Source organism: Centruroides vittatus, unplaced genomic scaffold (assembly GCF_030686945.1).
Source record: "Centruroides vittatus isolate TY-2023 unplaced genomic scaffold, ASM3068694v2 contig_3070, whole genome shotgun sequence".
Lineage (NCBI taxonomy): Eukaryota > Metazoa > Arthropoda > Arachnida > Scorpiones > Buthidae > Centruroides > Centruroides vittatus.
Genome location: NW_027121973.1, coordinates 1 through 25,841, shown reverse-complemented (window position 1 = coordinate 25,841; position 25,841 = coordinate 1). Strand labels below are relative to the sequence as shown.

The following is a 25,841-nucleotide window of genomic DNA, read 5'->3' as shown; positions in this document are numbered from 1 at the left end:
GGGAAGCGGTCGGTTGTTGGCAATGATTTAGGTGTTACTAACGCGAAGAAAACACGGAAAACCCCATTTGGCTACCCCATTAGTCATAAACAACTGTCACTGTTCGTGGTTTTAACTACTCGGCCACTGGTGGGCACTCACTCGGAATAAATGCGAAAAAGGAATATGTATTTTAAAAATATTTCTGATTTGTTCTGCCGGGTGAAGTTAGTGACAGAAAATTAATTCTATTTCAAGCCACGGAACCATCGTCAAGGTCTCGCCCCTCTCCGTGGGTTTTTTGTTTTTTTCCAGAAACCCCGTAATGACTAGGCTGCATCGCCATTACGGGAAAAACTGGAATCGCGCCATTTGTACAGCAAAAATGTTCTTAATAATGTAATCCGAAGTTTGTCTAAAACTATTATCACACATTGGAATGATGCAACACACTTGCTTCAGCTGGTTTGTCTACAAACTTCACCACACTGTCTCCTTTGGCGAGTTTCTTTTCAAAATCAATGTACGTAATGTGTGTTATATTTGCGTATTGTTTGCAGTACAGTACACACTATACGGCGTAAAAAACACACTTCGATGGAGTTACGATGAAACTAAAGTATGAATTTAATGAACGCTCCAGAACAAGAAGAAACAAGCTGATGATTCGGCACATTTTGAATTCGAGAGATGTGGAAATAATTGTTTGAATTCAGTAAGATTTCCTTCTATCACATTGCGATATTTCGAGTCTTTTAAATTCAATATTATTAAAATCTTTTTAGTCCCAGCAGAAAAAGGTACGAATAATCTGTTTTCTCGGAGAAATAACAATAGGATGAAGACTGTCATTGAAGTATTTTAAAGTCCGTGCCTGAAATAACAGTAAAATCATAAGTAATCAATCAACAATATGCTAATTATGGACATATACTTCCCTTTTGAACGACTTAACCTGAAAATAAAAAGATTTCGCATTAATAATAGCTCTTGCAATTATCAAAATTGGATTTACACTTATCTTTTAATTATGAAGGCATCGCGTATCTTAAACTTTAAATAATTAAAGCAAGACACACGTAATAACAAGTTGCACCCGTGAATACGAAAACTGATGGATTTTTTCACAATAAAATAATCATAACAAAGGAGATTCATTGTTAGTTCATATTAACTTCTGAAGCATTGTTTCAATTCAATTGTTTTTCTAATTAGGCGTTTAGTAAATGGAATTTCTTAAATGTGACGTTGGCACAAATAAAATAAATATAATTGAAATTATTAAAATATGATTTTATTTTTCAAAATATTAACTAGTTTTTTGTTTCTGCACGTGCTTATAAATTATGTAGTAGATAGGCAGAGATGATTTACGTGATCGAGAAAATTTGGTCCACGCCATCGCTGACTTACAAAGGAAATACTGTCGTGTTTAGGAAGAAGGTTTAAATTAATATATTTAACTTTAAAAAAAAAATTAAGGGTCGGAAATATCGTGGGAAGTATGGTATTACTCGACGGATCGAATAATGTTTAATCGATTAGTATTTTCGTAAGCAAAGAAGAGCTTGAAATGAAAGGTGGACTCTGCTTATTAACGCTGATCAGGAAACGCGTCTGGCAGGCGCGTTTCCTGATATTAATGAAAAAGAATTTTTATTTGTCTTATGGCAGCCATAAGTCATTAATGGAAAAGAATTTTTATGTCCTTGTGAAAAATCACTTATTATATTCCGTAATATGAATACAACTACAGTCAAACCTGTTTTTATGCGGGGGATAGGGACCGCATTAAAAAAAACGCATAAAAAAAATCTCACGAAACTTCACGAATGGCTGTAAATAATAGTTTTCGCGACACAATTAAAAATATTTTTTTTATGCGGTCAACAGGGACCGCATAAAAAAAGTCTCACATAGAAAATAACTCAAAACCGTACGAAATAGAATTTATTGACAACAGATGTCAGCACTTGACTGCATCGTCTGGTCTATCGTCTGTTTTACATATTTTTGTCTAGGTGGTGTTTTGTTGACTTAAAAAGTAAATTATTTCATTTTTCGCATATTCATGCAATAATATTACTATAATAAGTGCATTTATGCTATAATAAGTTTATTTAGCTATAATAAGTCAACGTAAGACATGACGAATCGCACGAGACTAGTCGCCAACTATACCGCACAAATTAAAAATTCGCATTAAAAAAATCGCACATAAAAAGAGCGCATAAAAACAGGTTTGACTGTATTCGCTTGTGCCACTAACTATAGGTGGCGTATGAATCGACTAAGATGGCTGCCATAAAGGGTATAGCGTGCCTGTCAACATAGAAATTACAAATGCGAGTCACTTGTGTGTTAACTTTTCTCTCTATAGTGAAAACGTTTTATCCGCATTCTTGTCCGATATAAACAACTACGAAATCAACTAGGATTAATACCATAATGATTTCACTTTGTGACATTTTAGAATATGTGGGTGATAGAAAAAGATGTCTTATAGAAGGAGAGGAAATGCTAAAACAGATAATTTGCTGTGGCATTAAAGAAAAAATATATAAGACAGATGACGACGATGGTTGCCCAGTCGAAATAGAAGTTTTCGCTCTCTGCTTATCTAGTATTGTTTCAAAGAAACCTCACGAAATTACGTTAAATATCAAATGGAGTTCAGAACTCAATAAATATTTGATGACATCTATAAAGTGTACTTGCATAGCAGGAGAAGCAGGATACTGTAAGCATTCAATAGGGACACTGCTTCATGTAAACAGGTAAAACACTCAAATATTTAACTAATAGGTTAGTTGTATTGGCATGAAGATATAAATAAGTACTTTTCTCTTGCAGGTATGGTAATACTTTGGAAGATCTGAGTTGTACTGATCTTGAGCAGTATTGGAGCAAAATGTCAAGCAGGTCTGATGGGAGATATGGAGCTTGTAAAGTTGAAAATTTGTGCCATGTCCAGACAAAGGAAACAGAAATTCTTTCATTAAATGAAAGCCAAAGAGATGCTATCAGAGAACGATTTTTTCAAGAGTTGCCTGATTCTGCTTTAGCAAAGCATTCAATTGGAAGAAAATGCTTAGTAGCCAAAGCTGTACAAAGTTCAGCTGATAATATTGCACCACATTGGTCAATATTAAAAGTAATTGAACACTGTATGGACTGTAATAAATATTTGCCTAATATAAGTGATCATCTTATGCCTATTCAGGATTCAATGTACTACAGAGAAAATATATACAAAAATAAGAGAGAGATAGAAAACATTTGCCACTTGACAATGGAACAAAATAATGATTTATGGAAGAAAGAAAGAAGTATTAGAGTGACAGGATCAGTGTGCTATGAACTATATACTTATGGAAGGAGGAAAAATGCAGACTGGGAAAAGAAGTTAACAAATATATTTAGAAGCAAATTTAAGGGAAATGAAAATACAGAGTATGGTAAAAAGTGGGAAAAAACAGCACTCACATTGTATGGAACACTCTATGGTTGTGATGTCAAACAGTTTGGTTTGATAATTTCACCATTACTGACATGTTTTGCATTTTCTCCTGATGGGATTGTATTTAACGATGAAAAACCTATCAAGCTGCTTGAAGTAAAGTGCCCCAAAATTGGTGCAGAAAAATCTGCAGAAGAAATGGTGCAATTTCTTAAGTATATAGTACACGATGGGCATGGCAATTACAGCTTAAAAAAAAATCACAAGTATTATGGACAGGTACAATTAGGTTTGGCTATATTAAATTTAAATTCATGTGATTTTGTAATATTCAGTAGTAAAGACCAAACCCTTAAAACCCTTGAAGTTTTAGCAGACTATAGTTTTATTTATAAATTGACAGAAAAGCTACTAAATGATTTTACCAAAATTATTTTTCCTTACCTATGCAGTCATAATTCTTAAATACAATCTTGCTTTTTCCATCAGAAATCACTTTTAGAAGAAAATACACATTACTTTGAATTTTATTAACTTATAACAATATTAGCACCCAATTAAACAAATTAAAACAAAGTCATTTTCTTTTATTCAGTATTTTATTCATAATTTGCAAAAAAAGATATTTTCTTACAGATTTATGCAAAATAATTATAGAGAGTTAAGTACTAATAATTTTATAAAACATGTTATGTTTTGTTTTGGAATAAAATATTTTGTCCTAACTAGTGTTTGAGTTCTTTATCATACAAAAATTGAAAAACAAAAATGAGTAAGCCTTATTAACTATAAGATTATAAAAACAGTATTAAATTGCTGTTTAATACTGCTTCATTATATAGGGTCAAAATGAAAATGCTCACACCACTCTTCAAAATTTGTCATCACCCAATATTGGTCTAGATAAATTTACCACACCACAAATAATGGTTAGAATTTTGTCAATATGTGGCAGTAAAGTCCAGTCTAATTTTTGTTTTAAAACAGCAAATAGTTTCATTCTCTGAATAGCACGTTCAACGTGTACCCTGGCCTTTGCTATTTCTGCAGTCTCCAGTGCATCATGCTTACTTAACTGATTTTGCTTTCTTACAAACGGTGGACGTACTAAACCAATAGCTCTAGCAGAACAAGCATCTTCTATGTGAAAACCTTTATCTGTCATTACTTGATCTGCATAAGGATCCAGTAAATTTAACAAATTTGATTCCTCAAATATGGCTTTGTCAGATGCCCTACCTCCATATGCTTTACTTAAATAGGTGATAAGACCAGATGGGGCAATTCCAACTAATACTTTAACAGTATGCTTACCATAGTAATGGGAATAAGTTAATATTCTGCAACTAATACACTTTGGTTTTTCAACCAAAACTTCAGTGCAGTCCAAAATCACACGAACTTTGCTGTATTTTTGAAAGCACAAAGGTAAGTTTTTCATTATCTCTTCTTTGGAAGGCCACACAATTGCAGCACCTAATACTTGACTCAGATAAGCAATAATATTGAAAAATATTCTTCTACATGTTGTCATGGAAATTTGAAATAAAACTGAAACACAAGCAAAGGGCAAGGCCAGTTTTAACTTCATCATAACAAGAACAATTTGGACTTTAGTAGATATTGTAGTAGGCTTATAAGCAGTATTGTTGGACTGCAACTCACTAACACAGGCAGAGATGGTATCAAGCATTTTAAAACTGTTTAAACCTGTGAGAATATTCAATTCATTGTCTGATTTTATTAAGTCAAACACAGTAAATTTTAAGGTTGAATCTAAAAGTGTATTCACTTGAATTCCTTTTTCCATCAAAATATCCCTCTCCTCCTGAATGTTGGATTTTTCACTTAAATTTAAGAGTGCTGTAGCTGCATCTTTTTCTGCTTGTGATACTGATGTCATATCTTCATCCTCCTCTATTTGTGATGTCATTTGTTGATCTGTGCATGCACAGCAGTCAATAGATGATTTAGACCAGGATGTACTGGGCTGTGACAATTCCAAAATGTTGGTGTCATTATTAGATTGATACGTAGATTTTTCCTTGATAGTTTTCTTATTTGCCGGTTCCAAACCTAAAAATTTAGTGATTTCAATCATTATAAGATCTTGTTTTGGTATAGCGTTATTAAAGAAATGCATCTGACAAAATTAAGAAACAAACCTTTATTCCGTATTTCTTGTCTTTTTTGGGCACGAATGGACCTTTGCTCAGCAATCTGTTTTGAGGTGGTTGTATCAAACTTCCTTATCGGTATGTTTTTAGTCGGATACGAATTAGGTTTTAAATAATGCCGAGCACATGGTAAACCTATGAAAACGTAAGTACCATATGTGATAACAGTTAAAATATACTTATAAGAAATGTTTTTATTACCTGGCAAATAGTAATCGTCTTTGTCAAAATGCAAACTGCAAACGTACATAGATTTCGTTGATTGCTTTCCTAACTTTAGTTTTATTTCCCACTTTTTTCTCAGTAATTTATCTTTTGGGAATGTGTGCATATGTACTGAGTTTGATGTACCTTTAGACTTGCATCCAAATACACAGCAATACTTATTATTTACCATTGTAGGTTAAATACTTTCTAATTCTTACTGTCCACAGACATACATTATACCCATAGTAGTCGCCATTATGTAGTTCGCGCTAACACCGGTAGATGTCAGATCGATCGTTGGCACAAGCGAATAAGTCGACATCATAACTAGATCATCGTGATAACTGAAGTATGTATTAAATAAGCAAAAGATTATGTACAGGACAACAGGTAATCGGTTAATCTACTTCCTGTCAGTGCTTTTAAAGAATTTTTACGTTTTTTAAAAATATCTTATAAATAAGAATATAAGCCGTATATAATATCTGGTATAAAAACAATGTATATTTTGTGTGAAAGGGATTACTCCGTTTAGAGAAAAAAATAAGATACATGTGTCGACTGAGTTTAAACCTTGTATGCATGGCAGATCGAATATGATAATGGTAAGAACCATACCTTGTGTTAATTTTGTTTGGTAAAATACTTAGTGTAATATTTTAATTGTTGTATTGTTTAGTTGACTGATGAGGTGCTCTATGCCCGAAACGTGCAAATGGCACGTATCAACTAAATAAAGATGGAAATAAAGCCAAGTGCTTAATTAAAACTCAACTTTGGGTTCATAGTGATTATTTCTTTTGTCTAATAAAATTAGAGATAGGTCGAAGAATGAAAGAAAAAGAATAGTGACAGCAGCACCCGGTATTCCCAGGTCGTCTCCGTCCCAGGGCATGACGCTCCTTGACTTCGGTGATCGGCTGAGAGCGGTATTTTCAGCGAGGTATGTCCGCTGTGTAAGACAAATCGCCTGCACAGCATCACTTATGCATATTCGTACCCAATTCGTGCCTCGAATATAGCTTTTTGTCCTTCTTCCTATCACATTCCACGTTAAATAACTTTAACAATTACTGATGTAGACCGAACTGAGATTGTATTAAAAGGTCCAATTCGAGTTAAAGTTGATTTTTTTCTCCGTAAATGATAATGAACGGCGATTTAGCGAATATCATTACAGTAAAATTTTAGCTAATGGTGAAAGGCTTGACAGGCGCTGGATGATTTATTCACAAACAAAGGATGCTGTTTACTGCTTTCCGTGTCTAATGTTCGGACTAGAAAATACAAGAATTGGATCCAGTGAAAATAAAGAAGAAAATAAAAACAGTGAAGAAACACGAAAGATCATTCAACAACATATTAACCCATCTAAATTAGGCATTGGAGTCGACAGAATTCGTCGTATTGGCGGGGGAGGTGTTGCAATACATTTACACAACAAAGACGATCTTAACAAGCTGGAAAATTGCATACAGGAAACAATTCCGGAACTGGTTGCTAAGAGACCAAAAAGAAGGAATCCTCACATCGTAATCTACTCCACGCCAGCACATCTATCACGTGAGGAACTCTTAACCCATATATACGAACAAAATTATATATTAAATGAAAATTACTCTGAAAAAGAATTTTGTGACCAATTTAAAATTAAATTTAACATGGGACTGAAAGACGCTCCACATATAAACTGGGCGGTGGAAGTTTCACCACAGTTAAGAAAATATTTACTTATGGAAGGTAAAATAAATCTGCAATGGTCTCGCTGTCGTGTAATGGATTTCTGTCCAGTATTACAATGTTTTCGTTGTTGCAAATACGGACACTCAACTAAATATTGTAAGCAAGAAACAATTACCTGCAGCCAATGTGCTGGTGAACACTCGTATAAACAATGTCCCAATAGATCCACAAAACCAAGATGTATTAACTACAGGGATATAAGCCATAATTCTCGAGACAGCTCCTGTCCAGTTTATCAACGAATAAAAAATACAATAATCGAACGTACTGAATATGGCTTTTAACAACTGCAATTACTTACGTTTTCCACAAATAAATTTGGGGAGAGGAATTTCCTCAACATCTCAACTGGCATCCATCTGTCACAAATACGATGTTATATTTATACAGGAGCCATATTGTATACGGAACTACCCGGCTTGTTTACCCACTCGCTATCCGATTCTAAAAGGTACTGATCTATACCATTGGGCTATAAATGTCATTGTCAATACTGACCTCTCTATTCTACATCGAATGAATGTATCAAATGAACACCTTGTATGTAGCGAATTATATTTTAATAACAACACCTACATTATTATCAATATTTATTGCCCACAGCATAAGGACATGAATTTAATGATTAATAACATACAGATTATTATTAATAAATTCCAACGCGCAAAATTCATTATTGTAGGAGATATCAACGCACACTCTCCTACATGGGGAGGAGACCAGCAAAACAACCGTGGAGACATTTTTGAGGAATTTCTTGCTTCTAACGATTTACAACTACTAAACAATCCACTTGCACCCCCCACTTATGTCTCCAGACATGGTACCACATGGATCGACATTTCAGTTTGCAGTTCCGAATGCATGGCTGAACTCGAGGATTGGAGAGTACACCGTGAAAGTAGCCTTAGCGACCATGCATACATCTCTTTTAATCTAAAAATTAATGATAATAACTACGCAACCACTACAACTAAGGACAGATTCAACATTACCCTCGCCGATTGGGACAGCATACAAAATTATCTGTTAAATAACATGTTAGCATATGACTTCAATGACTCCATTGATATAATTGCGGAAGTTCTTGAGCATAACATTCACAAAATTAATTATGCCTGTAATAGGTATATTCCTAAAACCTCTCCTTAACATAGATCTGTCCCTTGGTGGAACAGTCGGCTTTCAGAATTACGTAAAATCAACAACCTTCTAAGGAGGCGATTTCAGTCATGCAGAACTGAGCCACACCGAACCAATTTAAAACAGCAATATTACGACCACCAGGCTATCTACAAAAAAGAAATAAAAGATGCCAAGATCTTATCCTGGCGGAAATACCGTAGTGCTGCCTCCTCCAACCCATGGGGATACCCAGTGGCGCTGCCGTGACATTTGATAAGGAAGCTGTGTTTCTGTAAGAAGCCGACTTACAGGGGCAATCAATTAACTGCGCGTCAGGGTCCGTTCGTATTCGTTTGTTCGATAAGCCAGTAAAAACCGTATACTTCTTTAAACATTGAAATCCGTAAGTAATATAAGATGGGAGAGCAGAATAAACGCAGAAAATAAATATATCAAATATTTTAATGGATTTTTTTTAAACTCCTGTCAACTATACAGAACTATCATAAAAACATACCAGTAAATTCCTATCGGTTGGGTTAAGTTATAAATCTAGTCTAGGGTGGCAACCTTTTTTATAACATGGGCCAGAATAAATTTTACGTTTTTTCCGCGGGCGCTAGTAGTTAATTGACGCCTTCTTGTGACTCGTAATTTTTTTAGTCTGCAAATATGAAATAAATAAATAAAAAGTTAATTATTACATTTATTTTTCTTATCGTTTTCGAAATTTACAAAGAATTGGAAAAATTTAATTAGTTATTTTTTCAATTTAATAATCTATTAAAGATCTCGCGGGCCGGATAGAAACTTTTCGCGAGCCGTAGCTGGTCCGCGGGCCGGGGGTTGCCCGCCTGTTGATCTAGTCTACTCACGATTCACATAATATCTAGCAGGTAGACGGCTAACAGCCCACAACCGGTCCGGGATATAAAATTAGAAGCTTTATGTGTGAAGCATCCACCAGCTAAACCGGGTGAGGTTGGTGCTCTGTAAACCGCATGTGCCAATGCCTATACTGTATAATCTGGCTGATTGGAAACTGACCCGGTTTCCACATTCTTCCGCCACTGAATTATTCGAATATACAATAGCAATCTTATTGTTTTTTTTTCACATGTAGTATAGAAATTTGTAAACGATACATAATGCAGTTATAATAAAATATTGATTTTAATTAATGCAAAGTACGTTAAAATATGAAGATTTATATTTTATAAAATACAAGGGAAGGACATTGGAAGGTGGAATCGGCGCTTCCATCGCTTCCAATGAACGCACGCCACTGGGGATACCTAACAAAATTATGCACTAACAAACTACGCAAACCCCAAATTTTAACCACTGCTGATCCGGAATCAACGAATCAGCTGATAACTGACCGTTGTCTCCTAGATTCCTTAGAACGGCAAATAGATACCTTCTGCATTAATGACAATGCCGAAGAAGATACTCCATGGCAAAGGCAATTAAGACTGGATAGAACCCTCTACATCAATAATGATCATTCTCCAGATTTTACCTATGATGAAATAAATAACGCTTTTTGCAGACTCAAAGATGGTAAATCCCCTGGAATTGATGGCATAAACGCCACAATTGCCAAAAACATATGGAGACTTATTCCCTATCAAATCTTGCAACTCTATAATACCTGTTTAAGCTTGGGGATATTTCCAGCCCCATGGAAAATTGCAAAATTAGTACCTGCCCCTAAACCAAATAAGCCTAATGAACTCAGGCCGATCTCATTACTATCAGTCTTCGGTAAAGTCCTTGAGTGACCTAATAACAGATCGCTTAACGTGGCATATTGAGAACAAGGCACTCCTTAGCAACATTCAATATGGTTTTAGGCAGCAAATTTCCTCTTCAGATGCTATTTACGATGCTGTACAAAATATCAAAAATCTACTAGATAACCATAAATACGTGCTCGGTGTTACTTTGGATATATCTAAAGCGTTCGACGGTGCCTGGTGGCCTTTCGTACTCCTTCAACTAAGGAAAACTGCTTGCTCATCAAATATATATCATCTATTTGCAAATTATCTTCAATGGTCGCAAAGCCATACTAAAATATGGAACATGCTGTGTTGAACGCAACATTGTACGAGGATGCCCACACGGATCAGTATGCGAACCTCTGCTATGGAACTTAACTTTTAATGCTTTTTTACAAGAAAACTTTGGATATGACTCAGCTACCGCCTATGCAGACGATGTGCTAATTCTTATTGGTGAGAGATCTCGTGCAGTATTGGAAAAACGTGGCAACAAGATACTCGAAAAATATATCAATGTGGAAAACAATATAAATTAAACTGTAATCCGAATAAGACTATAGGAATCGTATTCAACAAGCCACGACAACCCAACTTATACCTTCGCAAACCTTCAATCAAAATGAATATGCAGATTAAAATTGAAAAAAGCATTAAATATCTCGGCGTATAAATAGATTTTAGACTTGGCTGACAAGACCATGTCAAATACATTGCTAAGAGAGCAACCTTAATCTTTCATGCTTTCTCACAAACTGCTAGGAAAAGCTGGGGACTACTTTAAGATACATTAAGACTTACTCTAAGTTTAAGATAGGCGATGCCTTCATAATTAAAAGATAAGTGTAAATCCAATTTTGATAATTGCAAGAGCTATTATTAATGCGAAATCTTTTTATTTTCAGGTTAAGTCGTTCAAAAGGGAAGTATATGTCCATAATTAGCATATTGTTGATTGATTACTTATGATTTTACTGTTATTTCAGGCACGGACTTTAAAATACTTCAATGACAGTCTTCATCCTATTGTTATTTCTCCGAGAAAACAGATTATTCGTACCTTTTTCTGCTGGGACTAAAAAGATTTTAATAATATTGAATTTAAAAGACTCGAAATATCGCAATGTGATAGAAGGAAATCTTACTGAATTCAAACAATTATTTCCACATCTCTCGAATTCAAAATGTGCCGAATCATCAGCTTGTTTCTTCTTGTTCTGGAGCGTTCATTAAATTCATACTTTAGTTTCATCGTAACTCCATCGAAGTGTGTTTTTTACGCCGTATAGTGTGTACTGTACTGCAAACAATACGCAAATATAACACACATTACGTACATTGATTTTGAAAAGAAACTCGCCAAAGGAGACAGTGTGGTGAAGTTTGTAGACAAACCAGCTGAAGCAAGTGTGTTGCATCATTCCAATGTGTGATAATAGTTTTAGACAAACTTCGGATTACATTATTAAGAACATTTTTGCTGTACAAATGGCGCGATTCCAGTTTTTCCCGTAATGGCGATGCAGCCTAGTCATTACGGGGTTTCTGGAAAAAAACAAAAAACCCACGGAGAGGGGCGAGACCTTGACGATGGTTCCGTGGCTTGAAATAGAATTAATTTTCTGTCACTAACTTCACCCGGCAGAACAAATCAGAAATATTTTTAAAATACATATTCCTTTTTCGCATTTATTCCGAGTGAGTGCCCACCAGTGGCCGAGTAGTTAAAACCACGAACAGTGACAGTTGTTTATGACTAATGGGGTAGCCAAATGGGGTTTTCCGTGTTTTCTTCGCGTTAGTAACACCTAAATCATTGCCAACAACCGACCGCTTCCCACACTAACACTATACAAGCTCGCGCCACCAGAAACTTCGGGCGCTCGCATAGGAAGTTGTTTGTTCTTGTGTCGTCGTTCTCCAACCCAGGAACGAAGTCCCATCGGAGAAAACCTACAGCAACTCCTCCACATCGTCGGCGACCACCATCCATCGAATTATATCGTCCAATCTCACACCAAGAGGTATTGTTAGGACCTTTGTAATCTCTCCCCCCGCAACGGCAATAAGCTTAGCTCATAGCCACCTGTTTGTTTAGAACTTGTAGAGCTTTATATCTACTTGCATATAACCGCATAGTATGGTAGAATAGTTGTAATCGCCTTGTATTTTATTCTAGTTATTCAATAAATGTTTTATTTGTTAACCTATCTCCTGTCGACTTACCAACGCACTTCCCCACTCACTTTTTGCCCTCCAACAGCAAAAAGATCGGGTTTTGCCAACCCGTGCGGTGTAAGTGGTCAGCGAGGATTAACCCGACCCTCTGCTTATCTCACATTTATAATACATTCATTTTGAGCCACAGCAACGCGAGGCCGAGTCCGCTAGTTTATTAATAAAAACTACTTATCAGAAAATATAATTTTATTTATTTTTAAAGGTTGTATATTAAATATAAAATCTTACTTTGGCTGTCATACTATAAATAAAATTTGCACGTTACAAAAATTACCTCAAAACTATTTTTAATTACTAAATCATGGCATTGAAATAATGTTTTAAAAAGCACGTATTTTTGTTTTTCCTAAAGCTATGATATCATTAGCAAATGATTTTAGGATAAAAATATAAATTTTTAATGATGTTTTAATATTTAATGCTTTTAATAAGACATGAAAACTGATGTTTTTGGCACATTTATTTTTTTTTATTGCAATACATAATCTTGATATCACAAAGATAAAAACTATTCTAGGGAAAAATTCATTTTATTAAAAAGTAAACTTGCAAAAACAAAAAATTCATTTAATATTTACGACTCGGAATACAAGATCTTCACATTCATCCTTCAAGGTGAATTCTGCCACGTGACAGAATTCTTCTACCTGTAAATTTTAAATTCCTTTTAGGTGAGTTCACTGAAAAATTAATTATAATTTATTAAGTATTATATTATCGAACATATTTAATATTATTTTTGTACAATACACATTCATAAAAATTATTCAATAATTTATTAATAAAAGATACCTTCTTAGAATCGCAAACGTTTTCACAGCCCCTCCTGGGCTCTTCTTCAGGCTTCGAGATTTAAAAACATTTTACAGAATATAATTTATGGTAAAAAACGTAATAAAGTCGCTATATCCTCGACTTTGGATGAAACACTATTTACATCTTGATCTGTTTCCTGAAAAGAAAGCAAATTAATTAATTATACTAACTATTAAGACTGAAAATTTAATCTAAGTTTTAGATTTTTCTATGATTAAAATTATTGAAATTTAAAACATCTCGGATAACGATTTAAATTTCACTTTTCACCACTCTCTACAATAAAAATAAAGTGTAATTACATTGCATAATTCTTATGTTTAACATGTTTCAATTTTTTTCTAACAACACTACACAATTATTTTAAAATATTTGGACAACATAAATAAAATGATTCGTTCATTAATCCAAATAATTCTTCATATTCATTGCCCGTAGCATAAAATTCATAAATTTGACTGAAATACACTACAGACATTTTTCTAAATTGCATTATTATGTCGATAACAAAATGTAAAAATAAAATAATCAGTTTTTACCTTTATTGTTTATCACGCAATATAATTCAAACAGGAAATAATCTATTTTTTGATAACGATAATATTCTACATGAACAACCATACTTCCGGATTTTATTTTTATTTCTTTATTATCCAGGAAAAAAAAATTAAAATTTAATGAAATTTGTTTTTATCATGATTTCAACTAACTTTTTTCACAGGTATGTATAAAAACTTTTATAATTATTTAATTTATATATATTAAATAAAATTATGCAGTAATTCTGAAAATATGCATTATGAAAAATACATTAATATACTGTACTTCATATATCTTATTATTATTGAGATGTATTCTTTTCTATTCTTTCAATTAATTTCATATTTAACTCACTGAAATATACATGTCTACTTGTTATGATATAATGACCTCTTTGGATAAATTTATGTAAAAGTTTAACACTTTATAACTTTTATTTTAGTATCTCGCTATCTTTTCGCAGGAAAGACGGCCACCAGGGGCTAAAATCGACGAATTTCGCAATAACCGCTAAATCGCCCGAGCGTTTCTGAGATATTTTGTATTCCAAAAGCTCGCATACCCATCAAAACCACACCCATTTTTGATGCCCCTTCGGTTATACTTTTCCTCGTGATTTAAACGCGAGTTTCTGAAATATTTTAACATTTTTTCTATGTATAAGAAAACTAATATTTGTTTACAGACTTCGAAAAACAATTCTTAGATTCCAAAAAATATATAAATTAAATAAAACCGATCATTACAGTTTTAATTTTATATAAAATAGAACTAATATTTTATTAATGTTTTAATAATTGTATTTTTTTCTGACTGATGGCGCCATCTGTTGACAAAAATATTAAATATCATTTTTTAAATATTTTAATATGTAATTTTTTTCTTTCAAAATTATGCGTTAAAAAAATAACAAATATCATGAACCGTCACTAATCGGATCATGCTATTTGTTATTTGGTTTTGATCAATTCTTTTATGACATATATTGTGTTCCTTAGTGTTTTTTATGTCGCGATGATAATTAAATAATCGACAACTCACTCTTTTTTACTGGAATAAAAACATAACCTTCTTTTATTGAAAATAAAGAACAAAGTTTACAATGATAATATTATTTAAAAATTATACAAAATTATAAATGTATAAATTATATTTTAAAAAATAATGATTAAGTTAAAACTTATTTTAGAAAAAAAGATTAAAAAAATTATAGTTTTTCACATATTTTCGCTAAAACATGAACAAGGGCAAAATGATAATTATCTGATATAAATTTGTTCGACAAATGTTTCTGATTGGCAATGAGTATGCACCAATTAAGTTTATGCTTGAACTCTTCCATAAATTTTTCGGATAATTCTTGATATTTTGAAATAATGTCCCAATCTACATCGTTTACAAGTTCTCTAATAATTTCTTCATGCAATTGTTGATATCTACAAACAAGCTTCATATTGAGGAAATATTTAAAAGTTAATATGAAATTTTGACTCAGTCTTTGATATTGAGACACAAGATCCCAGTTCAGACGATCGTGATATCGAGTCAAAAAGTTTTCTGATAGAAGTTGATAGCGACAAATATCATCCCAATTAATTTGTTGAACATGCTTTTCTATAAAATCGCTGGAGAAGCGTTTGTTTTTCCAAAGTTTACTCCAATTTAATTTATGTTTGTAATCGTTAATAAAATCATTACTAAGATTAGTTTTTTCAGAAATAATATCCCAATCAACTTGATCTTCAAGTGATCTTATTACTTCTTCGCTTAAATCTAATTTGGACAAATCCTTCCAATTAATCCCCGCACCTATTTCGCGAACTAACATTTCTACCTTATTATTATCCATTATAATAAGAAAAACGATCCTTCCTCTTTCAATACTAATATAAAGAATAAATAGTTTTATTGATTGACTTGCTTTATATATTTTTTATGACGCAACTACTCGGTCAATGAACTTAAAAATGATGTAAGCGCAATCGTTTTTTTTTTTCACTAATAAACTGGTTTTGTGTTAATGAATTATTAAATTAAACAAGACACAAATTTTCGGAAAAAAAAATGTAATTTATTGTTTTTTACTTTCGTATTCAAAATACATTTTCGGAATATTATTTTCTGGTCCACAATGTGGATCGTGCTTGTCTGCGTCTGTGAAACACTGTTCGAAGTTGTCGAATATTTTGTCAGATTTCTCTAAAATTTCTAAGCTGAAATGATGATAAGACTCCTTCGCTGTAAGCATCCAACGAAAATGTTTTACTTTTGGTTTAAACCGCGGTCGAAAATCTACGGAGTATAGAATTTTAACGGTCGGAGGAAACTGTTGCGCCTTAGCCGATGCTTTGGCGGATTCTTCTGCCAACTCGATGCAAGGGAACGAGCTTCTAGAGAATGCGTAAGGAACTAATAATTTTTCATTGATGGGAAAAAACGCAGTCCAACGAATTGCGGGTAACATATCGTCATCGCAGCCTTCCATTATTTTTTCGAATAAAATAATTTTAAATTCGCGATTTGGTTTTATTATGTTTTCGCGCATGCGCACTAATGTTTTGTGATTTGTTTTAATACGCAACGATTTTTGGTTTTAAACATTATTTTACATCATGTCACGTAAAACAGTAGCCGTTCTTATTAGTATAATCTGTTTTGAAATAGTTTTTGTAACAGTTTTTATAGTTTTATTAAGTAGATCGGGTTTTAAAGAAATTGATATAAAAAATACTACTTGCGAATATTCTTTACATCTAGATAGAAACATTTATTTACATAAATGTGCAAATGCTGGAAGAGTTGTATATGATATTCGAAAATTCACGAGCGAAGGACTACCTCATAAATACATCGGTGTGCAATTATTAAAAAAGGAATTTGACTTACTTTGTACGAAATGCGTTTAAAACACCCATCGAGTTGTATCGTTGTCGGTCCATCGCAATCTGGAAAAACTTCTTTAGTTCGGAAAATGTTGCGTGAAAATATCTACGAAAAACCTTTGAAAAGAATTTTATGGTGTTACTCGATGTTTCAACCCTGGTTTGTCGAAGAGAAAAATATTCATTTTAAATGTGGTATCCCCGAAAATATTGAAAATGTAGATTTAATAATTATAGACGATTTAATGCATTCTTTAACCGAAAAAATTGCCGAATTATTTACCGTTCAATCTCATCATAAAAATATAAGTGTTATATTGATAATGCAAAATTTATTTCCTCGTAATAAAGTAATGAGGGATATAAGTTTAAATACTCATTATTTAATATTATTTAAGAATAATAGAGACGAAAGTCAAATCAACTGCCTTGCTCGACAAGCGTTTATAGGTAGGATGTCCTACTTTAAAGATGCATATTTAACCGCAACATCCAAACCGTACGGATATTTATTAATTGATTTCCACCCGTCTACAGATAAAGAATTGTGTTTAAGAGATTCCTGTTTTCCCGACAATCAAGGTGTATATTGGGTTTATATTCCACAAAAATGAAGAATATCAAGAAACATTATCATTTGTTAAATGTGCTTGCAAAGACAACACCTGCTCAGAGAAAAGCGTTGTTAAAGGAAGCTTCTGCCGATCAAATAAAAGTTATATGTGAAATTTGTGAAAACACTCTTCAAGGTCGCTTACCGGTTAAAGTCAATAAGTTAAAAAAATATAAGGCGTGTATAAGAAAACTCGCAAATAAAAAAATCGGTCTCCAAGCAAAAAAGAAGATTTTAGTAAACCAATCTGGTGGATTTTTAGATGCAATTTTAACTCCAATAATATCATTAGCTAAAAGAATTTTTGGATTATAAAAAATGGCTCAACGAATGGCATTAGTACCTCCCGAATTAGTACCTAAATATCAATTACAAAAACCGGAAATACGATTACACGATAATATCCAAGATTTATTAGAAGAAAGTACTTTATCGGATGATTTGAAAGTTAAATTATTAAGTCAACTAATTTCGAGATTTAAACAAACTATTCACGCACCAAAAGAACCGATTCGAGTCTCGTTGGTATCTCAAGAGGTTGAAGAATCTCAACCATCGTTGGAACCGACAAAACCATCGACTATCGAAGATCAGATATTAGTTTCTGTCCCGCTACCATATCAAAAATATGTTCCGCATATCATTCAATTACTAAAGCAATATCAATACGATTGGAACGAAAAAGGAGAATTTCTGGTAAATAATGAACCGGTAATTAATTCTCATATAGCAGATTTGATGTCGCAATTAATGCGCAATCGAAAATCTACTATCACACCCATCGGATTTAACGAATTTTATCAAGCGATTATTAAATCTAATATTCCCAGAGAATGGATAGGAAATAAGGCACTATCGAGTCGATTAAGAATAGAAGAATCGCCCATACTTCGTTTTCGAACACCTTCGATTCCACCGCCTCCGATACGATCAATTAGTAGCGGAAGAAAAAAAAAGAGTTTCGTCTACAAAAATTCCTAAACGGATTGCATCGTCTAAAAAAAAGCACATTTCATGGAAAGATTATTAAGCTCTATATATTATACTCCATCCCATCCTGCATCGTTCGGCGGCGTAACGAGACTAATAAAAGCGACAAAGTTGCCTAGAAAAACCGTCGAACAATGGCTATCGACTCAAGATACATATACGTTGCATAAGCCTGTACGAATAAATTATATGCGTCGTAAAACTAAAGCTTTATATCAGGGAGAACTATTTCAATCCGATCTTATGGACGTTCGTCAATTTTCGAAAGACAATAACGGAATAAAATATTTATTAGCAACTATCGATGTGTTTTCTAAATATGCCTATGTAATTCCGGTAAAGGACAAAAAACCCGAAACGATAAAAAAAGCATTTCAAAAAATATTTAGAAAAGTAATACCTAGGTTGATACATACCGATAAAGGGAAGGAGTTTATGAATTCTGTTATTAAGGAATTGTTTAAAAAACATCAAATAAATCATTATTATACTCATTCCGAAACGAAAGCGTCGGTCGTAGAACGATTTAATAAAACTCTAAAAAATAAAATTTATCGTCTTATTACTTATCGAAATTCTAATAAATATATCGATAAATTAAATGATTTGGTAAAAGCGTATAATCATAGTAAACATCGAGCTATAGGAATGTCTCCGGCGGAGGTGAAACCTAAACATCATTTACAAATTTTTAATCGACTTTATGGTAAAACGAAAGCTAAAATAAAATATAAATATAAAGTCGACGATAAAGTCAGAGTTTCTAAAAAACGAAAAACTTTTACGAGAGGTTATTTACCAGGTTGGAGTAAGGAAATTTTCATTATAAAAGAAAAACACAATACAATTCCTCCCACATATGTGTTGAAAGATTATAACAACCAGACGATTAAAGGTCGATTTTATACCGAAGAACTGCAGAAAGTAAAAAAAAAAATGGATAATTTTTATGTGACTCTAATAAGCACGGCAAGTATGGATTTTTTTCCAAACAATACTCAATCCTCCTTTACATCGAAAATTAATCCACCGATAAATTTATCGGGATCTTGGGAAGTGGCATTATTCCAGATAATAATACCTCGATCATGGTTTAACATCTCTAGTGAAAATAACGAGTATGTCATTACTACTAGAGAAACAAGATCGTTTAGAGTAAAAGCCGAAAATTTATCTACATTAATTCCATTACATCCTATGGGAGATGTCAAATCAAGTAATATATTCGAGAATATTACGAATAATTTGAAAGCTTTAGGAAAGGATCGTTTTATTAAATTTTCTTTTAACCAAGACGATAGCACGGTGAAGATTCAACTGGATATTGATTGCGAATTACATATAACTCCAAAAGAGGGACCAACATTTCTTTCTATGCTAAATTTAGATAATCAAAAACTTTTCATATTAACGGGACAAGAACAATCATTTCAATATACTCCATCTTTAGAAGATTTTAGTGGAGAATTTATTACTCTAATCGAGAAAAATAGATATGTAGAAAAAATAAGAAGCGAAAATGTTGAAAATACGATACAAATACCAAGTGGATTATACGGAACAAAAGAATTTCTTAAATCATTTCAAATAATAAGTTTTAAATCACTTCCAGATAAAAAATTATTATTGAAAGTTCCACGAGAAACTTCCGTAAAATTTAATAGACAATTAAAAGATATATTAGGATTCGATCGATCAGAATATCCTGAAGGAGAATTTATAGGGACCTATCCTCTAGAATTAAATGCAGGAATAACGGAAATATTTGTATATTCTAATATAATAGAATCTCATCACGTAGGCGATACTACTGCCCCATTGTTTCGAGTAATTCCAGTCATGGGAGAAAAAGATCAACAAATTGATAAAATTTATAATACTCCAATATTTTTCCCAGTTCGAACAAATCACATCGAGACTATTTCTATAGACATACGATCGGCGACTGGTGAAAACATAATTTTTACTTCTGGAAAATCGCTTTTGGTATTATGTTTTCGACGAGTATAAAAATCCGTTTTCACGAAAGAATCATTTATTTAATAAAATGAAGCTTAAACCGGAGGACTGTATCGCTTATTATTGTTCGCAAACAGGGGGGATTATTAGTCCCGATCCTTTATTTCGACAGAGATTTTTACAATCAGATCCTATATATCAACAGCTCCGTTTTTTCCAATCAGGAAGGGGTCAATATTTTAAAAGTCGGCCGATCCAACGCGGATATGGATTTTTTGGAGACGTGTTTAGACAAGCAATACCAATCTTAAAAGATGCTGGAAAATATATTGGAAAGAAAGCATTAAATGTAGCAAAAGACATTGGAACGGATTTACTCAGTGGGAAATCGTTAAAAGATGCTGCACTATCGCGGATTAAATCAATGGGAAAAGAAATAAAAGATGACGTCATTCAAAAAGTTCAAAGCGGATCGGGTAAAAAACGAAAACGTCAAAGAAAACATGTAAAACGAAAGAATATTAAGAGGAGGAAAGAAGTCGATATTTTCTCGTAATGGATGAATTTTCATGTCCTTGTCTGAAATCCGAATTGGATTTTTTTAAAACTATTCCCACACAGTTAGCCATAGAGAATACCATACCTAGTATTCTTTACCCTATTGCCACTATCACCGATCAAAAATCTCCTATAGAATTTCTAATACCTGGTTCGGGTGAAAGCTTAATAGATTTGAGCAGCATTTCGATTAATGTTCAGCTATCTATTACTAAACGAAATGGAACATCTACGTTGGATACAGATCTCGTTACTCCGGTAAATAATTTATTGCATAGTATGTTTTCACAGTGTGCCGTATGGTTTAACGAAAAACAAGTATCGTCGCATGTAAACTATGCATATAAAGCAATAATTGAAGCTTTGTTATTTTCATCTGAAGAAGCACAAAAAACTTTTTTAACAAGTTCTTTTTTCTACAAAGATAGTGCTGGATTTTTAAACGAAACCAATCCGATTAAAGATGCTAAGAATGAAGGATTAATCGCTAGGTTTAAGAAAAGTAGTAAAAGTCAAGTATTGGATCTAAATGGACGACTTCATTTCGATTTTATTAACCAACCTAAATTATTGATAAATGGAATTGATGTTAGAATCAAATTGGAACGATCAAAAGACGCTTTTGCTCTAATGGCAACCGACAATAATTATCAGATTCGATTAAAGAATATTACATTAAAAGTAAACAAAGTAGAAGTTAGTCCTAGCATTTTAATTGGAATGGAAAAAGCCTTAGAAAATTCTGTAATCAAAATGCCTTATCGATGAGTTGATATTAAAGTATTTACTTTAAGTAAAGGTATTTTAAGTTCAAATATTTCAAATGCAATAATTGGTCAAATCCCAAAAAGAATTATAATTGGATTCGTTCGTAATAATGCGTTTAATGGACAGTTCGATTTAAATCCTTTCAATTTTGAAAATTTCGATTTAAATTATATTTCTGTTATAAAGGATTCAATTTTAATCCCATCTACGCCATATACTCCTGATTTCGATGAAAAAAGTTATGCTCGAAGTTATGCAACATTATTCGAAGAGATGGGCGGAATTCCCTATGGAAAATATGCTAATATATCCTATTCCGATTACGCCCAAGGATATATGTTTCACGTGTTTGATTTAACCCCTGATAAGGCGGCGTCAGAAAACCACACAAGTATTTTAACACAGGGAAACATTAGTATTGATTTAAAATTTAAAAGATCTTTACCCGAGACAGTTAACATCGTGTGCTTTTTAGAATATCGTAATACAATAGAAATCGATCGATCTCGGAATATTTACGTCGACTTCTAAGAAAATGGACACAATTACTTTATGGAAACTAGCATTAGGAGATCCAGAAATTAGCAAGACATTTGGAGGAGTTTATCCATCGGATTTATTGCCTCAAGAAATCGGAAAGAAGCGAGGATTTATAGTTAACACCGAGAACAGTCGAAAGCCGGGACAACATTGGATCGCAATTTATTTTAAAAATTTTACCTGTTATTATTTTGATTCCTACGGACTACCTCCAAACATCCCATCAATTATAAGATTTATTCGTCGAAATAGTGATCGAATATATTGGAATCGCTGGGCTTTACAGGGACCGTATAGTCCTGTCTGCGGATACTTTTGTCTATTTTTCCTCTATAAAATATCAAGAAATCAAGATTTAAGAGAATTGCATCCTTTCACAAAATTGTTCAACCACGTTTACGTTAAATCTTTTGTAATGAGTAATTTCCGTTTTGGTCGTCTACCGTCTAATATAAAAATTAAATGTAATCAATGTAATATTGGATTAAATCTATTTAAAAAAATTAAATGTAATCAATGTAGCTCTGGTTTAATAAAAAAATTATTTTTTAAAATTTAAAAAGATATTTTTATTGAATCTGAAAAAAAAACTAGTGTTAGATTTATCGATCTATGTATGAAAAAAAAACAGAAATATTTTTACTTACCGCTTCTATACTATAGATTTCTATGACAAAATATTATTTTTCTTTCTATACATCTGTTGACAAAAAATATTAAATATCATTTTTGTATTTTAATATATTATTTTGGATTTAAAAAATTAAATATAATCAACATAGTGCTAGTTTAATAAAAGATTATTTTTAAAATGTTTTATTAACTCTTAAAAAATTAGTATCGGTCTATGTATGAAAAAAATATTTTACTCACTCTTTTTATGCTTCGGATTCTGGAAGAAAAAAAAATGTTATTAAGTCTTTTTAAGAAAACTAAAAAGAATATTATTCAAAATTTGAAAAAGTTACTCACCTTCACTAAATAACATAAGAAATTCGCCAAAACAGTTGATTATGATATAATTATTTTCCTTTTTCACTATTGTTACTGGTGTGGTAGCATAGTATGTTGGATTAATATATTTTTTGAATGTTATATTATTTATTATTATTTGATATTTAAGTAAATCCCATGATTCTAATGTTGCTGGAATGTTCGAATTAAATTGTAAATTATTATTAATATTTTTTATATCGTAATAAGTCCATTCAGGATCGGGATGTTCTGGAAATTATTAACTAAATCAATTATCTTATTTTAAAAAATAATAATTTTTACTAAAATAGAAAAAAAGATAGTTACCTTGTTTTTTTAAACCAATCCACTTTCCATTTCCAGTTTTAAAAAGTATTTTTTTTTCCTGATTTATTTCAGGGATTTTTACCGGGATCCATTCTTCTTCTTTCATTATTAATCTGTTATAAACGGTGTTATTTATTTTTAATTTATATTTAACATATTCAACTTTTTCCATAATCCCGTTCATGATGGCACGATACTTTGGAAATAGTCAGTAAAAATATGATCTAAAACTCAGCATCACATGTGGAAATGTATGTTTTATATACCATGTTTTTCAAGCATTCTGTTGATTTTTTCAAGTCATTAGTATAAGTTGATTGCTATTAGATTACAGTATTTTCTTTTATAATTCGTCCGATTTTTCTCTAATTGGTATTAAAAAAATTTCAATATCCGCTTTATATTTCATTGAAGATCATATTGTACCGCTTTTATAATTGACATAAACTTTATTGATGGTCATTTTTTTTCTCGCTATTAAAAATTACAATACTCGCTTTATAATTTTGCCTCCACTGTTTTTTATTTAAAATTACTATCAAAGTTTAATAACCCTTATTGGTTTAAAATTACTATAATTAGTTTACATTAAAGTTTAATAACCCTAGAATTATTACAAAAAAAAACGATATAAAAGCGAGAGGAATAGACAAGATTCTTTAGTTCAATTACTTGGTTCTTTATCGACTTTCTCTCTACATACAATCCAAGCAAGAAAATGTCTATGGAAGGTAAGTTAGTATCTCTTTAGATTTTGGTTTTTTTTAAATAAGAAAATTAAATTATTATTTTTTTTTTCATAGTTATTCATCTTTTTTATAGATTCACAATCGTTATTTGTTATTGATAATCCGTTTGTACCGAAAAAACGAAAATTAGCTAAAATTGATGATGCATCAACAGAGAAAAAGTAAAAATATCTATATATTCTGTCTATATATCGCATGGTTATAACTTAGAGATCAAAGAATTTCGACAGAATCACTATATTTGTCTAGCAAAGACCTCTCCGAAAAATGAGATTCAAAATCGGTTCAACATTCCTGTGAAAGAACTTCATTTTTTTCTACAAGCCTTAAATGCTGTTCAAAAATATTTGGAAGATTACATATAAATAATTGAAAGTTTACATGTAAGTAAATTCTTCGTAAAATAATTTTTTTTAAAATGATGTAATTTAATTGATAGATTTTTTTAAACAGAAATTCTCTCTCTCTCTCTATTGAAAACATCGCTCTCTTTTCAAGAAGACAGAAAAATTGAAATTAATGAAAGTCACGTAGAAATCATTGAATCATCATAAACTAGTCTCAGGTAAAAAAAAAATGTTTTTGTTAGTAGAATCGGCATTTCAAAATTTTTTACAGTGTTATCGTAAATCTAATCTTGAATATGTTGATCCAACCATTTTTTTCAGAGATATAAAATCTGAATTATTTAATATAATTACGAATTTTGGAAATGATTATAGAGTTCGATTTGTTGTAAGCCTTAAGGTTATAATGTATAAATGCATAGAAACAGGAGATAAATATGAGTTTAAAGATTTTTTTTTTACAAGTAATGCTGAACGAACTTTATCTCCATTTCTAGCTTGGAAAAATATTGAGAATGCAATAGAAAAAATTCTAAGAGATATATCAACTGCTGTTACATTTGGTAGTGGATGGATAATATATAAATTAGATTTCATAGATGTTCATAGATCGGAATATAATGGTCGTGTTGGAGGTTGTGGGTCTATAATTTTACCCAAAAAATTACAAAACAAAAAATGTCTTTTAAATATTCATTGTAAAGATGATAAATGTTTTGTTTATTGCATTCTTGCATCTATTTTTCCATTCGCAAATAATAAAAATAAAGTATCTACTTATAGAAAATATTTAAAATTTATTAATTGTTCAAATTTAAAATTTCCTGTTTCATTAGATAAAATATCGATTTTTGAGAAATCAAATGCTATTTGTATTAATGTATATGGTTATAAGGATATTGTTTTTTCCTTATTATATAAGTAAATTTAAATTCGATAAAAGTGTAGATCTATTGTTATATCAAGATCATTTTTTTTAATTCGGAACTTTAATAGACTTTTACACGAAAAACAAAGATCGCTTTATTACTATTGTAAAAATTGTTTAAATGGTTTTCATC

At 31.9% G+C, this 25,841-nt stretch overlaps 2 protein-coding genes across 2 annotated transcripts; one reads left to right on the top strand and one right to left on the bottom strand.

Annotated features, from left to right (window-relative positions):
• Window positions 1-4,019: 4,019 nt before the first annotated feature.
• LOC136973002 (uncharacterized) lies at window positions 4,020-6,127 on the bottom strand. The gene is made up of 2 exons (XM_067267682.1): window positions 5,605-6,127; window positions 4,020-5,515 (listed from the first exon to the last, which is right to left on the bottom strand). Exons 1-2 carry the CDS (start codon window positions 6,011-6,013, stop codon window positions 4,311-4,313), a joined length of 1,614 nt encoding a protein of 537 aa, XP_067123783.1. The 5' UTR covers window positions 6,014-6,127; the 3' UTR covers window positions 4,020-4,310.
• A 14,944-nt stretch (window positions 6,128-21,071) lies between these two features.
• LOC136973001 (uncharacterized protein F54H12.2-like) lies at window positions 21,072-21,842 on the top strand. The gene has a single exon (XM_067267681.1). It carries the CDS (start codon window positions 21,072-21,074, stop codon window positions 21,840-21,842), a length of 771 nt encoding a protein of 256 aa, XP_067123782.1.
• The last annotated feature ends 3,999 nt before the right edge of the window (window positions 21,843-25,841 follow it).